Below are 17,681 nucleotides of genomic sequence, written 5' to 3' on the forward strand. Positions count from 1 at the left end.
CTAACTTTAACTGCCTTCTTTGTTATGCATCCATGCAAGTCCAAGGCTGTGCCTTTTAAAGGTGAGCCCAGTGTTTTGTTTTACTATACAGTTGTACGGCAGCACATGCCATGTATGTCTAAACCATGCATGTGCCCCTTAGCAACTTAAGTGCCTGTCAATAATCTGATATGGGGAGGGTAAGTCAATGCATGGGCTAGCTCTCAATGTAGTTTTGAATAATTCAAAATCACAGGGGTGTTGAGGCAGGATCATGTGAGCACCATTTAGTTTCAATCAAGTTGAATTAGTGTATCTGATCGATATTTAACGAGACATACACGAAGACTTAATGAAACACATATAGGCTAAGGTATCACTAAGTGGCAATATTTCTTATAGTTGTTACTATACCTGCATTATAAACACAGAAGATGTTTTCATGGACAATTAATACATCTGCTCTACACTACTTGTAATTGAGTATTTTAGTGCTGTTTCTTCCCTTTTAAATAAGTAGTCGGCAGCAAAATATATTTAGATACAGAAAAAACACCCCTATTCCTCACAGATGTTTATCAGTAGTTTGCATATATGTAAGTTACTCAGTGCCACAGCCATTTTTTGATCCGACATAGAGCTTGGTAAATTAGAATGTTTGTTGTGTTAATAAAATATTCTTATAGATGTTCAGTTTTAGGGTACATTAAAGATTGGCTTCATATGCAGATTTTTTTAACTATAAAGAAAATCCTAATTTTACTCAGTAATTGGAGGCAAATAGTGTACAATAGCAAAAGAACACTCGAGTAAACTTTTTTGTATGGATCATAGAATGTTGAACATTCAAGTCTACATTCATGGCATTATATAACAATGAGTACTGGCTTCCAAGGTTCCTCTTACTTTGATGTCAGAAATTAAATTAAATGTGTTTATTATTAGAGGAAATCACAGTTATTAACCTGTCTAGACACTGGTGACCAGTTTACACCAACTGAACACACACATTCAACTTATCAATGCAAATGGCTTTTTCTTTTACCCATGTTTTAGGTTTACATAACATGGATTTAAACTTGCAAAATCATTTACTTGCACATTATATTTTTGGGTGAGTAAATTTTCTGCCAGAGGCTTGGACTGGCCATTCCAGGATGAGTTGCACTTGAAAAAATCGAGAACACACTTGGTTGTGTGGGTATTCACATTCATTTTGACAACCGAGGACAGGAGTTAATCCATTTCCATGGTGGGACTAGGAAGGGAGCATGGTCAAAGTTAGTGGGGGAGTAGGGTACGATTTTAGCATTAACAGGGAACAATATCTTTCCTCATGTAGGAAAAAACATCAAAGTGCAAGTGAAGTAATGTGTAAATGTACAGTTTGTGCTCATAGGTTCTCTAAAATGGCTTCAAGTTGTTGTAAATAGCAATTCACAAATATTTTCTTGGGGTGCGTTTGTGAATCTGGGATATTTTGTGAAATAACTAATTGTACATTTGATCCAAACATAGGAAGAAACTCTCTACCCAGCTTTGTCTTTTACTGAAATGAGGATTAAAGCTAACATAGACCATCCACATTTTATGTCCAGCCGGCAGTAGTGCGGAAACCTTAAACTTAATTTTTAATTATTTTAAAACTAAATGTTTTATGTATAGATTCCAAAACACCAGTCAGCAGAATAAAGCTTTTCTTTGCATATTACCCTTCCTAGATGGGTAGGCCTTGAAAGCTTCATTTATTTTTGCCTGTTTCATGAACTAATGTGCACACTTTGCCAAAAATGGAGGTTAAAAAACTAGATGGTAATGATGCTTATTGGTAACTAGAAATTGGTATTTCAGCGGATGGTAGTCTGGAGTATTTTAATTTTATTTACTTTTTTAGGTTTTAGATTCCATACAAAAAAAGGCAAAATTCACACAATTTATAGAGAAATCATCAATTAAGTAATTTCCTAACTACTTAATTTTATAAATATGCTGCCCCTGTGCGTTCTTATTTTACTTTCAAGAACTTCAAGAAATCTTAATGCTTATGCTACATAGTACTACAAGTATGTGTTGCTTAAATCATCCACGCTTTGCAACCCTCCCCATCACTCTGATAGAAAAATGCCCATAAAATTACCCTAGGCCTTTAGAAATGTGCACTGTGCCCCATTCCTTAAAGCATATAGCCTTTTAAGCCTGCAAACCTGCAATGTTTTATTCCTCCTCCTCCTCGCGAAAACTCGTGGCTGATCTGCCTTCTATCCAGCTTTCTAGGGGAGTGTGCTTCCAACGTGCTAACTATTGTCATTTTCCAATGGCACATGGCCAACATGGGAAACGCTACCTAACAGGACTATTATAAGGTTAAGGGTTGTGAAACCTTTCTCTGCTTGCATTGTAAACTTTATGCCAATTAATTTTGAAATCTCTGGAAAAGCGTCAAGAAAATGGAATTGAAAGTACTAGAAATGTGAAAGTAAACTTCTTGCAGGTGAAGGATTTCTTATCCAGATTTCATGTTTTAATGCTAAAATACTTTGAAGTATAAAAAAGTACAGATCCAGATTGTAAGAAAATTCAGAAATAAATGTAGGATTATAATAGAAAGCCAGAAAAACAAATCCCTTAAAACTTTCTAAATTCAATACTCCCCAAAAGGCGATACAGCAGTGGGTGCATTAAGCTGAATAAGGACTAAGGATACTACCTGTCTTATCAGCTGAATTGCAGGGGAAAGCACATCCCCTTTGATTTTTGGCTATATCAGGCCGATACCGTTCCAGTGTTCCACTTCAATAGTGATCACAACCATATCTAAAATCACTTAAATCCCTTAGCTACTGGAATTTTAACATTCTCTTATGTTGCTTCCCAGCCATCGTGACGATGGAGAGTATACTCCATCTATGCTTTGAGCAGTTAGGATGGCAAATGTCATGTTCAGTCACGCGAACCTCCACACAGTTTGTGCTAGCAGGTAGAAAATGCTCTAATATCAAACAGGCCATGGACTTGGGTTGTAGGTTCATATGCTATGCTTCCTTTATTAGTTATGGCTGAGTATTATGGGACTCCACTCTCTAGAGTACAAAACATTTCCCCACTTCTCTCAGCTCGGAAATGGAATCCCACCAAGCGACCCTGGCTATGTATTAGAGTTGGCAGTGCAGGTGGACTTGACACTAGCTTGGCTATTGAGGTGAGCCTCTTCCCCTCAACTAATGGTAAATCATTATTATGGAAAATACGAGCAGAACACAATAACTGAAACACATCATCACAAGCTATGTCACAATTCATTTTACAACAGTAACCCTGGAGCTAGTTGGAAAGTCACTAAACCCACTAGAAGGCTATGTTAGTAGCAGCCAATGTGCTCCAGGAATGCCTGTAACATATCACTGTCCTTGTACCTGAGAAGAAACACTGATCCTAATCTATAAAGAAGCTGTGTGAAACACATTGGAGAGCACTAGAGTATACATTGTGGGCCATTACATTTTAAAGGTTTCCCTGTTAAAAGGGAAATTGAGCTGGTTTTAGAGTAGTGAAAAAGCAGATAAGCATGTTTTTGTCTTTTATTTTAGTCAGGCCATCAAACTGCTGAGAGTATGCCTCTTAAGAGGTGATGAGCTTATATTTTGATTTTTTTTCTATTTTTTTTTTAGCAAAATAGCATTTCATTTTTGAGTATCCCTTAATCTTTCCTCTTCAGGGAGAAGTATAAAGGAGTTCACTTATCTCTGGGGGAAAAAGATCATTTAGTTGCGCTTCAGATGGTCTTCCCATGTTCAGAAAATGGAAAAGCATTGGGAAAAAAACAATTTGGCTGCCTGAAAGAAAAGGCTCTGTTGCCAGATCTGCCCTTTCTGATCTTGGGGATCTTTATGAGATGAATTGAAGCAGAACAAAGAGACTGTGATGATTATTTCTTCGTGAGATAGATAGGGCTCACATTATGCAGCACTCGTGTAAAGCAAAGGGTATTAACTAGGATGCTCTTCCATACTGTAAGCCAGTGTGGGTCATGAACGTGAGTTTTAGTGGAAGAAAATATGGGTAGACCCTGAACGAGTCTTATAGCCACCTTCTGCATAATCTGTAACAGTTGCAGGAGCTACTCTGGCCCCCAGTACAAAGAATTACCATAATCAGTTCTTGAAGCGATCAGTGCTTGGACCACTATCTTATGTGAAGAAAACAGAATAAGTGAGAGAATCTTAAAAAGCAGGTTGCCGCCACGTAATGTGAGAGAAAAAGCTGTATTATTAAACGTGATGCCTAGATTTTTTGCTAAAGCAGCTGAGAAGGAGGGAACGGCCAAGTTCGGAGGACCACCATTGGAGAGAGGAGCCAATTAAAGGTTTCTCAAACATAAGTACCTCTGGCTATTTCTCTAAGTTTAAACAATTGGACCATATCTCAACTTCTGTCATGAGCTTTTATTACTCCAGCGTTTTCAGCTATTCAAAAGGTGTTTCATCTGCATATGTTATTAAAATTGTAGCCAAAGGATTTGACAATAGAAGCCAGTAGAGAGTTATAAATGTTGAACAACTAGGGGTTCAGCTAGGACCCCAGCGGTATTTCACTACAGATGGAAAAATGGGAGACTGGTGGCTAAGAAATCTGTATTCTTTCTATGAGGATAGTGTATTGTCTACAGTTTCTACATTTTGACAACCTTGTTAGACGTTCTGAATGGGAGACAGTATCAAAGGTTACATAGAGGACCACAGCAGCCAACCTGCTCTTTTCCAGAATAAGTCTGGGATCATACGTCATGGCGATGATACTGATTTTGTGCTGCAAAGAGGACAAAGAGCCAAAGAGTTTGGGATTCATTTTACGGTTTTCAAAAAAGAACTGCTAGCATGTTAGTGTGACTTGAGGAAAAACCATTGTAACCAAATGTATATCTTTCATTACCTCGGGTGAGAAAGCAGTGCAAATGTAGTCTCTGATTTACTTTAGGATCTGATCTGGAAATGAACAAGCAGGAGTCTGATTCTTTTCACTCTTTCGAGAAATCCTTCCATCTAGTGATTGTCCATGATTGAAAGTTGTGTTCTCTCTGACAAACTGTAAGATGTTCCTTGCTCCTCAATTAATTCAACTTCAAACAAAAACACAACCGCTGATGATCCTGTTTCATAGGTAACCAAATACAGTCTTATGAGAATGTATTTCTTTCCCTTAGCTGAAAATGCAAAATGTATGTACATCGTGATATTAAATATTCAACCTATAATTATGTTGCTTAAGTCTCCTTTGTCAAACGGAATATTTTTACCAGAAAAGCTGGGCCTTTAACATAACTTGTCCTGACATAACTTAACCAGTCTATCACAACCGTTCATTGAGTCCCTATTAAAGAAACTCAAAAAAGCAATACATTTGAAACTTAGTTCAGCTTCAGAAGTCACCTTACTCTACCTTATGGATTCAGGGATATCTAGCTAGACTTATTTCTTGAATCTAACTTTAAAAATGTATTGAACGTGTTCCCAAATGATTCGTTACCTGGTCATATGGAGTCCGTTTGGGATGTTTGAATTTTCCGGAATCAGATGGAGTTTTGCGCTGAGCATCTGCAGTGCAGAGTGTTTAATGAGCTTTAGGGACTTCCCACTGAGGTCATTGTTATAGAGTCTTCTACTTTAATTTCACTGATTGTTTAAACCTGAGGTGAGGCAAGGAAAAAAGTAAGATTTTCCTAGCTTTCGCAAACATGGATTTTCAAATCTGTTAAGGACAACAGCCAGAAAAAATGCACATTTCAACCTTCATGGGTGTCCAATAGTGAAACTATGAGGCATGCAGCTGAAATTAACATTCACAACCAAACAAGTCCATATCCTTCTTGAGCTTCCACTTCCACTCCTTTTTCTTGCCGCAAAGGAGTCACAATGTCTCCTGTCAGCAAAGTCCGCTTTCAGAGCTTAGTCCTGCTTCTGAGCTGCCCCTAAAGTAGAGGATAACAATGAGATGATGGTCCCCAATTAAATCAACACTACTACGGCATAGTCACCAAAGGAAACCAGCACTGGCATTGCCAGTGCTCCTAGCTTGCAGTTTATACTTGTACTATAAGACACCTTTGTGCCATTATCAAATGCAGGTGAAGTCATGAAGTAGAAAATTACTTTTAACCATATTATCAGTGACATAATGTTGTAAGTGGCAGTGTAACCATCCGCAATGTACAAGTCTTTTTGACCTCATTAGCTGAGGCAAAAGAAAGCTGAAGCAGTCGGTAAACAGACACTCAAAAGGCAGGGGATGCATGAGAACAATGTATCACAATAAATATATGTTCCTTTTAGAACTATAAACCTTAATAACCAATAGTAGAAACAACAGAATTGATTCCTAGATGGGATAATCTTTGCTCCCACATCCATAATAAAGTTGAAGATTCTTGTTTGCAGTAGTTAGAAAATTTTACATTTTATGTCAGGTCTGAAGGCGATGATTAGTCTATTTAAAGGTTATCAATGACCACAGAGGCCGAATCCTCAATGGATAGAAAAGAAATCCATTTAAAAGTAGATCTGGTCAACCTGTCACCCAAATGCATAATATCCTCTAATCTAGTGTAAAGGACTTAAAAACAATGGTTTCCGTCCTTGAATCCACTCCAGTGGAACTAACATCAGTACATTCTTCAGCCATGATTTTGCCAATTCAGCGGGCCAATGTTGGGGTGAACACATGCGGCTTGTTTGTGAAGACCTTACATTTGTAGTCATGTTCTCATAAGCTTTGAGACAATGACGTACACAAAGTTTGGGATGATCTGGAAAACTAGGATATGTAATGGATCTGGTGCTTGACTTGGTTCTCTTAGACAGAGGGAAAGAATTACAGTCTAGCATGAATACTGTACATGTTCCGTCCAGAGCCTTCATTTTTGACACACTTCTACAAGAAATCAGATTAAACAGCAACATCAACATAGCCTTTGACTTAGTCTAACATAAACTATGGTATCTAGGTTTAGATGTTATCAAAAGTTGAATGTCCACTAGAGCATTAGCTACTGGTAAATGATAGCAGAAATGGCAGACCTATGAGAGTTGATGGCCAAATGAAGGGGGCTGGACATTCCAAAAGACCAGGTGTTGCCAGGTTCCTGGAACGTTTCCAGCCCACCAGTTCATTTTTGGAGTAATGGAGACTGATTGGGGTTTTATTGGTGTAAACGTATTAGCAAACCCACAAAAGTTCCATTAGAACTGGATACCATGCTTCAAGCATCCAAAATGGGATTATCAAAATGATGCCCACCACTTGCCTCCTGATGTGAGATGTCACCCTGAAAATATTGGCAAACGTAGGAAATCCATAGCATTGGTTCAACTTGTAGGAAAGCGATGTACGGTAGAGGTGCTGAATTTGACCTCCAGCTGGAGAAGATGGGAAGTTGGATGCCCAGCCTTTAAAGAAACAGATTCACCTTGCACGGACACCTTTGAGATATCGAAGCTTGAAAAACAGATTTGTCTAGCTTCCATGTTAAGAAATCTGAAGGCCACTTAATTCTCCCTTTTTATAGTAGGTATTCCACCATCACTGACAAGTCTTGTTCAAGGCAGAGGTGTAAAATTCACTTTTTGCCAATAGCTTGAACTTTGTAACTCCCAGGTGATTTACTACTATTGCAGATACATTATCCATTCGTAACAGAATGCTCCTATGTGTTAAGGAAGAAGCCTGAGATCGAATGGCGAAAGATCCCGCCAGCAGTTCAAGGTTGTTTGTGTGGTACCAAAGTTCCTTTGGGATCCAATTGCTTCCCATGATAAAGTCACAGCAGTGAACCCCTCCGTCACACCAGCTGGCATCTGTCTTTCACGACATCTGATGATGAACTGAAAATGTCCAGGCTTTTCCTTATGTTTCAGTCACTATTGATGTTTCTGTTAGACAGGCCCCTGTGTAAGTCAAAAATCTGAACTTATTGGGAAGATGGGATGAATAGTAGATTCCAATAGCCACACTGTCCTTGCTAGCATTATCAGAGATATCTGGGCTCTCATCCGTACACTCCTCTATTCCAGTTTAATCAAAACCAACTCCCTTTATGGAAGTGAAGGGTGGTGGAAACTGCATCTATGGTTATACTCAAGAATTTAATCTGAACATTGGGCTACATGCCCAACTTTTTTGCTTTGAAAATCAACTACAGATCTTGGAGAAGGCAGACCTTCATATGAATTGCTGCAAGAGAAAGTGGCATGAGAATCTAGTCTGCATAGATGATAATTGGAACCATGCGCTATCTTTGAAATTTCATCAGTGGAGTAAAAAGCCTGGTCAAACACAGATGAGTCTGAAGGGGGAACCGTGAGTTTAAATATGCGGCCCTCCCACTGAACTGCAGCCAGAAAATGGCATAGGAAAGATAGTGATTGAGGTGCAGGCAGTCCATACAATCTCCTTCTATGAACAGATTCCATAGAAGAAGGGGCCCTGTATATTGAAATGTCTGTAAACAATTCAGTGGATGTAATCACACAGATTGTCTAAGTGGACATCTTTCTCTTCTTCTCAGCAAACAAATATAGCTTCTGATGCCCTTGGGGTGACAGAAACACTCCTGAAGGACGCCTTTCATTACTTCTCCTTTGACCAACAGAAGTTTGCTGATGAGGAAAAAAAAACAACTGTATCATAAGATGTGTGGACAGGAAAGTGTAAAGCTACATATGCAAACCTGAAATGTCACCACAACTCAAGTGTCCTATTACACGTAGTGCCGGTTGTGGAGAATCCTCTTGGTCCTGCCTCCCAGACTTATCTATGGAGAAACTATTATATTCACCTTGGAAACCAGAGTAGAAACTAGCTACACTGTAGAAAGAACTTCTTGTCTTGTCCTTACGCACCTCTGGGATGAGAGGGGAAGGCGAAGTTGAGCTGATGATGGACAGATCATACCTCAAGGGTGTAACTGGAAACAACTCTTTAGAGCGTTGCGGATGTGAACCATCAGCTGAATAGAGCATACCCATCCTAACCCAGCCTTCATGAAAAGGCCTTGGCTGGAAACCTTATTCAACCTGTTAATTGTTAGATAAATGTGAACAAATCTGTCTAGGTCTTTCACAAAAAGATCACCAAAAGGGTATCCCTTCACCCCATAGTGAACGTCTGCCATAGCAAACTCAGAGTTTGGGTTTAATCTGCAAAGGAAGGAAGCAATGAAGTCCTGCAGAAATCGCACAACCCACATTACACAACAGATTGCAGTTTGCACATAATTTCACATTCCTATGCAAGATCCATCTTCTTGGTTGTAAGGGCCAGATCCAAGATATTGGTGAGGAGTTCTGAAAGACTGGTGATATGGTCTTCATAAGCTCACCGGGGCAGATTAATCCTTTTTTTGGATCACATCAAATTTGCTTATAAATGTGTGATAATGTTCTGGTCAGTGTACAGGTTAGACGCTATGTTGCCCTCCATGGAGGGTTTGAGGCATTGTGGCCTAAGAGTATTTTGGATCTATTTGCAAAGGGCTTCCTGGGCATACCACTGGTGACAAGGTCCACCCAGAAGATCTAAAATAGACAATGCGGTCATGGTTAACCAAGACTTGTATATGGAGTTCTTACTTCTGAGGCTGTAAGCTGGATGTGCCCTATCTGCATCATCTCGTTTTCTTATACCACTGGGGTATATCAGCCTATATCAACCTATATCTCAGAGCACAGTCTTTATCCACAAGAATGGGTCAAGAAAGTGATACACCAGCAAGCTGAGGCCTGTGGCTGTATCTTTTCACCTTTCCTCAAATTCTTCAGGAGGTCCTCTAAGATGGCTGATTTAAACCATTTAGAGGCATTGTTGTGAGAATGTGGGCCCGCCTATATTTTGAGGCTTTCCTCCCACATGGGGAGGGAGGTAATGGGAGCTGATATATAGGGAAAATAGACGAGCCCTTAGAAAAATGCAGGAGAAAACACTCCACTGGTCAAGGCTATTTCACTGCAGATGTTCACATTCCTTCTTAGCGGCTGTAAAGATAAACATTCTTGTATAGCTGTGTTGTGCGGTCCACTTGTGCCTCAGCCACCATCCCTCCTGGTAAACAGATGCTGGGCCTTCACAGTTACTTCTACACTGTCCATGTTCACAGTGTACAGTGTTGCACGAGGAACATCCTGTCGACATGAGCCAGGCATCCTAAACTGCTGCTGCCCTTGACCACAGTGCAGATACCTCGCACAAATAGAGTTCCCTCCGTTATGGCCTGAATAATGGTTAAGTAATTATTGGGTGTTACAAACAATAATTTTGGGCTCAAATATTTCTAGAATTTGTCTGACGAAGGTGTGATAAATATTCAAATTTTCTAAAGAGCACATATTTAATTATAAAAATTCTGATCAGAACCAGTAAAATTAAAACACTCGTTATTATACCATCTTCGAAACCTAATTTTAGGGTGTTTCTACATGATTACATCGTCCACTTTAACACCTGGAGGTAGTCCATAGTGTCAACACACTCCATGTTGTTTAGGCAAGCCTTTGTTCTTACAAACTTGAGAAGAGTTCTTCAATTCACATTAGTCATTTATTGACTCCTCCATAATTGTAGTCAATGTGTTTTGGCCATTAATCCATAAAGGCCTTCTAAGAGCAATTACACGGAAAGGGTATACCAAGAGCCAGGTATCTGTCGTGATTCTGAATGGCATGAATCAATTTAAAAGTCTCAGTGGAGCTTAATCCCATCATGGCACCTCAGACGGAGGCTGTCGGCATGTCTGAATCTTAAGGGAACAGTAAAGAAACCCGTGCCTGCAAATAGAGCTACTTACGGGTCAGAGTGCTGGAGGAAGAGCAAACACTTATCTTACTCACTGTACCTCCAAACTGAATATCAATGAAAGATTTTCAATATTTATTAACGGCACAGTTTGTTATTAAGCAGGAACTCCAAATTCAATGTAGAAAGCCTGTTGCTTTAGATCCAAATTAAAAATAACAGCGAGGGTTAGACGCAGCCACTTAAAAGAACCGCTGCCTGAGCCCATCAATAAGGAAGTGTCATTAAAACGTTTTCCAACGCCTAACTTACTTTTCGCAAGACACTGAACTCGGACTAGTTATTTGGTTCTGTACATCACCCAAGAGAGCAGATTTATGGGCCTCCAGGAGAAGGCACATCTCCTTTTCAGAGGTACATAAGCCTGGCTCTCCCCAGAGCCATACAAGCTGGCTTTGTAAACGCTGGTATGGCTTTTGATGTATTATGTGGAAAACAGGAGATAAAAACAGAAGCAAACTTATAGAGTATGCCTTTTTGTCAAAGCACATCAAAAAATATACCTGTTAATGTGCTTTTACAGACGACCTGGGAGAAGGTTGGGGAGCATACCAAGAGCAATGGGGCGGAGGGAAGCAGCACATGGGGGAGATTAAAATAACGTGTGCACTCCCATGGAATGCTCAAAGAAAGAAAAAAAAAGTAGCTTCCCAACATGAGCTGTGGAAGGGTACAAGCCATCCAATAAAAAGTATAGTAAAGAAGCTGTGCTCAAGGGGATGAACGTACACAAGAAGAGGAAGGAAATTTTAAAAAAAGAAGCAAGCAAATGAGTGACAAGAAAGCCAACCAGTGGTGGGCAATGAGCTGACCCAAAGCCCACTGTCAGTATTGTTTTTTTCCACAGTAAGTCTTTAACAACGGATAGCTAAAAGCTGTCTGTAGACGAGATCTAAAAAAAAAGATAACCAAAAGAAAACACTATTTAGGGGTTTGGGGGTTCCACATAATAAAAGGGTTGTGTGAATTGCTACTTGTCAATTGCATGCCCACAAGGAGAAAAAGATTTGTGTGTCTAACCATATTCCTAACAATACAGACTGCTAAGGTATCAAAGCAGTGGGCGAGTCTCAAAATACACATGATCTGGTATTTGTTTTAAATAAATACAGTGATAATGAGGTGCCTCTCGAAGCAGCAAACAAAGGAGCTTTCTAAACGAGTACTCATTGTTCAAAAGAGCCATGAATGCAGACAGGCACTACTTATAAATTCTTGTCAATTGAAGTTTTATATCTTTTCGTTTTTTCTGTTGTTGCCGAAAGTAGTAAGAAAATACAACTTTGCGTATGCATTTTGGGTGGTCCTGGTCTAAACATAAAATTAGGTGTGACTTTGCATAAAGATTGTTGACTGTAAGTACAACATGCATAAATCTTGGAGAGAGTTCTTAGTGAATGGTCCACCAGTCTCAGCGAATATTTTCTGTCTCTCGTGCATTTCATGTCTCTGAAGAGAAAATGATGCATTTGAAGCCATGGGACAATACTTCTGCTGTAATAGCAACCCATTTTGTTATGTAGTTGACCTAGAAAGACCTTAGAAACAGAGCTTATTAGGGATTCTGATAACCCCCTTGATGTTTTTGAGATGCGTCAGTATCACAACCCCAGTACAAATACCAGAGATCGTGCAGCAGAACATGATGATGCAGGGCATTGTCACTTTTTCTAAAATTTCACAAGTATTTCATGCCTCCTTTCAGCAGTAATCGTACTAACCAGTATAACATGCTTCAGCAGTTTGTTCGATTTTCTTTCTGCTTCTTCTGTATTACTCCCTTGTTAGGGCTGCAGCTTTCACCACTTCAAGGTGCCTCACATAACTTTTTATTTTTGCATCTACCGATTTGATTTCTTCTGGGCACTTTGAATGAGCACCTCTCTTGAACACAGTTCATTTTAACTGTCACAGAGTGATCCTTTGGCAGAGTTTACCCTCTGTGTGATATTGACTGTTTTGAATAAAACCACAGCACAGAATCTGAAGTGTAGTGGGGCAAAAAAGATAAGGGTTATTGCATTTGGGAGCTCGCAAGTAAAAGTAGTAAAACAAAACAAAAAAAAATGAGAGATAATTTTGGTTATTGGTCAATTGTAATAGATGGCTGTAGACCTTCCTGTAACATTTAGTCATTTGTGAAAGGGTATTTGAATTAAATTATGTCATGCACTTAACCCCTGGTTGAAGTACACTGAATACAATGTATTTTAAGAGGGGGTAAATAAACTGACAAACTGTAGAACCCAAAAGAGGGTCTTCCATTGGCAGGGTACACATCTTTATTTTTTGTTGGCAGAATTTTGCTTGGTTTTCCTTTGAAATAGGTTCAATATCACTCTCTACCTATACTGATCACATAGCTTTTTTTCCAACTTTGCCGCCTTGCTTTTTTGTTGGCATATCTATTGATCAAAAAGCCACCTTTAATCAAGATTAGAAAAGCTTTTGGCATGTACCCGCTTTGATATTATTACACACTTTGTACTTAAGCTGGTTTGTGCTTTAAAAAGCACAGTAATGGCACTTTTTTTTATACACAAGAAATTATAGACTGTTTTATTGTCTCTTTACTAACAAACTACCAAATTTCTTATGTTTTAATATTTATCAACTGGTTTACCTCCCATTAGGCGCCTCCTTGGCATTATATCAAAAAAAGATATCCTCCGTCATATGGCCCAGATGGCAAACCACGACCCAGAGTCCATAATGTTCAGCTGAACGCTATTGCAGAGGAGAGAGAGGAATCAGAAGAGGAAGTTCACTTGTTAATGAGGACAGCACAGTAGCCGGACATCATCTCCTGACAGCAGAAAAACAAGTCAAGATTTGGTAGCTCTTTGCACAATCGTGCTGCACTAATGCAGCAGCTACTGGGGAGTAAAAGTGATGTACTTTTCGTATTTATTGTGGGGTTGCCACTCCTGCCCTGCACTGGATACAATACGCAATGATGGTGCATTGTTGAGAGATGGGGCTGGCCTGTGCCTGAGGAGCCTTCAAAAGACACACTTGTTTTGGATTTCCACTGGGATTACAGAGTTGAGCTATCTTGAAGAGTCTGCCTGATGCCACCCTTTGTATTCCTGCTAAATTGATATACGTTTATTTATAACATTGTGCAGGTTATCTGTGTAACATTATTACCTTTCAACATTCCAGATGGGCTCATACGTTGTTCTTCTTTCTCTCTCTCTCTCCTGAGTCGCATTGAAACCTCTTTACGGTGTATTTCTGAGATTTTCAGTTTTAGGTGTCTTCTCTTTAGTTCTTGTTTACTACAACAAAATGAGGCATATTTTGATAACGTCTGCAAAAAAGAAACTACTTTTGTACACACATTGATCTTGCTGCTGCTGCAACCAATTTCATCCTAGTAGGTACTATTGCATGCTCCCAGACAACCCAATCCAATATGCTGAATGAATTCAGCTCACAGAATACCACTGAAGACAAACCTGTCTGGTTTACAAACATAGTATGTTTTGCAAATAAATATAAATTAAGAACCTTAGCAAAGTATAGAAGTTTGAATATTCCATAAGTCATCTCACTACCAAACCTGTATGTACAATATACCTTAACCAGACGAATCCAGTGAAACAAAAGCAAATATATTTTTGAAATTTTTGTCACCCTTCTGTTTGACATATTTTTGATCTTGTGGATCTACGTTTTGCGCTGTTTGTTGGTTTCTAGTGAATGTGTCATACTACTTTCTCAGATGTTATTGTGCCAAAATAATCTGCGATACCTCACAGCCTCTTCTTACATCAACATCTCTGTACGGTGCTTACTTCATTCATTTGCACCTCTGTGTCATAGAAATCCCTATCTAACTGTGTGCACAGCTTGCAGCACTCACGTATGCACGGAAGGAGTTAATATAATAACATTGGGAGCTTAAAGTAAATTAAAGCCACTCAGTTTAGCAAGCAACTGACATGTTGACTACACTGGCAAACAATCCTCATCCTCTTGTAATACAAACCCTGTCACAATACACGTTTAGCATCACTCCCCATAGATTTAACAGTACAGCCATCAAACAAAGGCAAGAGAATGATGAGTCCATGTTGGGTGAGGTAAATGCCTTGCTCAAGTTTTGAGTTTGTCAGTCATGGTTAATTGATTTCAGTTTTGTGTTGATCTATATCTGGTACATATTGGTTTCTGATCAACCATTTGAAGTCTAACTATTTTCCATGTATTTGTCAGCAGATTTATGGATTATTTCAAGAGTTTGCTCTCAGGCCTTTGTTCGTATGCCCTGGAATTCAGTAGTACGGTCTGGGTAACATACAAAGTGCCAAAGGCTAATTTCGAATATGCCTCGTATTGAGTTTGCCCAAAGGAAATATCATTTAGTTGCCTTTTTTCCTCCACAGTAGTAATCTGGCATCCTTCAGAATCTCCTTCACCACAGACACTTTCTCCAGTCTGTAGGTTACCAGTGTGATTTGATAGAGACAGTGTTTCCATGCTTATCATGTACTGTTGCAGTGTTTTTCTCCTTTCATTCGCAGCATTGTCAATTTATGCAGTTTTCTTCCTACACTCCATTGTCATTCTTTTTCTATAAAAATGAAAAATCTCAGAAGTACACCTTGCAGTAAGGTGTCCCTTGAAGCAGAAGTTTCTCATATTGAGACACACTGCGGAACAGAAGGGGCTCTTGGGTGCCTCGCAACGGGTAGTTTATATGTTGGGGGAGAGCACGGGGCATTATAGGCAAACTGTATGAACTCTCAAAGATCAAATGATGTGAGAGCCATGTTTAAAACTGGATAGCATTTTGAATCACAAAAAAAGACTTGTTTTGATCTTTTTTTATTGTTTTACTTTGGATTGTTCATGTTTTTGCATTTTATGCTAAGTCATAACGTGGCATAATACATACTTGTTTTACAGCTACCTGTGAATGAAAACACTATAATGCACTTCAGTGTTCTGCTGGTTTATACAGACTACTAGTGATCTTAAATAATGTGAATAAATCCTTGAATTCATTAAATCTGTGTTATACTAACTGCATGCTAAAATTCATTCATAATCTTATTTTTCTGAAAACTACAGTTTCATCTCTTCTACAAACAAATCAAACAAAAATGATAGTGCAACTCTTGGCACTGACAAAATATGTTTCATATCTTGCACTAAGTTATATATTTTTCCCTAGGCCATTAAATACCTTATTTCTGTTTTTGAAGAATTTAAAATCTATACAAATATAAGTCAGTTTATCATCTCATTCTCTCATCTGTGGTTTGTTAGGTAGAGACTTTGCAAATCCCACCGATACAGCCAATGAATTGGCAGTTTACTTGAGAGAAAAAAATAATCACTTGAATACCTGGATGGTCCACTCTCTACTTATATCCTTTTCTAGATATGGACTCCTAATTAGCATGAGAACAACCTGTTATGCTGCTCAGCTGGCACTACACAAGCAAAGTATCCTAAAGATGTAAAACCTATAGTTACATTTGGACGGGGGGGTGGTCATGATTCAGAGCCTGGGGAATTCTTTAGGCAAAACAAAAACAGCATACTGTCCTCAAAGGCTTTTATGTTCTGTAGCACTCACAGTTCTTAATTCAGTCTCGGAAACCATTGTAATTAGAGATTGTTTTTATTGGTCTACACCAATGGATGTGATACTTGCAAATGAGTATGCCTTTGGATTATCCATTGTTGTTACCCCATGCATAACTGTACAGATGACCACAGTGAAAAAAATAGAACAGTGCTGTCACATTAAGCAACAACAATGCTTAATGTGCTTTCCTGCTTGACATGTAAGACATGTTGTCTGGTTGTTGTATAGTAGATCCCTGACAAGGAAAACGGTGTATACGGTACGTTCATCTGAAGCGTTCTGGTGTGCCTAAAATGTACTGTTCAAAGGAATAAACTAATGTTTGCAGATGTGGCAGGAGGACCCAGTGGTTATCTTTTTGTTCATTATAGAAACTGTTGGTTTCTCAAACATGCATAGTTTGTTAATCTGTGGATGTTGCCTAGAGCTGTATTTAATATTGATATGTGTTTTTTTTTATTTATTCTAGTATGCTAGAGCTACAATTGTTACAGACAAGCGTTAGAACTGTAATGATCAAAGTATAAAATAAGATATAAAATGTAATGTATGAAGAAGAGTCTATTTGCCTCTTTAATCACCATTTTTTTCAGATCTAATTGAAATCCACATTGTATTTGTTTTCTGATCGTTAGGTTTTATGTAGCCAGTGTTGTCATATCCCTTATGGTTGGGTGTCTCTCTCATGCCTCTGCATAAACACCAATATTTTTCTTTCAATATGCTTTATACTATTCCGTAGATTTAAGCCTTCTGACTACTTATCCTATGCAAGGACACTCCTCTTGTCCCCGTGAACCTTAGATTGATGATAAGGATGGCCACAGGACTTTGCATGTTCGCACAGTTTCCAGCCAGCCACAATATGCTTCCGGAAAAAATCCTTTAGAATCTGTTGTATTAATTGGACTTTTCAGTTCATAATGGGATGTACAGAGAAATCTTTTACATATATTCCTTGTGAAAAATTGTTGTAACACAGCTTGAGTGTTAGAGCGATTCAGACAGTCATCATCACGATGATTAAGTGAGCTATTTGGAAGGGAAACTTACGTTCGAGGCTGTAGATACACATGCTTTGCATAAGTCCGCCATCTTTTGTTGGGCCCGGATGATTACAAGTTGTTTTGTTCCAAGACGTTTTCTTCGAGTCACCAGGCTGCGTGACTCCTCCGCTTGAGAATACTGCACATGGTTATCAACGCCATCTTCGGTCTTTTTTTTTTTTTTTTTTTTTGCGCCAACGGGTTTGAATGTAGTA

General features: G+C 38.9%; 1 protein-coding gene across 5 annotated transcripts in view; it reads left to right on the forward strand.

Annotated features, from left to right (window-relative positions):
* CLCN3 (Cl-/H+ antiporter 3) overlaps positions 1–16,754 on the forward strand; it is an 846,805-nt gene extending 830,051 nt beyond the window's left edge. For all 5 annotated transcript variants that reach the window (XM_085641816.1, XM_085641819.1, XM_085641817.1 and 2 more), the window contains one exon: positions 13,452–16,754. In XM_085641816.1, coding sequence (XP_085497942.1) covers positions 13,452–13,610 — 159 coding nt within the window. In that variant the 3' untranslated portion in view covers positions 13,611–16,754. The remainder of the gene's footprint in view (positions 1–13,451) is intronic.
* Positions 16,755–17,681: the final 927 nt, after the last annotated feature.

The sequence above is a fragment of the Triturus cristatus genome, chromosome 2_2 (genome assembly GCF_964204655.1).
Source record: "Triturus cristatus chromosome 2_2, aTriCri1.1, whole genome shotgun sequence".
Classification (NCBI taxonomy): domain Eukaryota; kingdom Metazoa; phylum Chordata; class Amphibia; order Caudata; family Salamandridae; genus Triturus; species Triturus cristatus.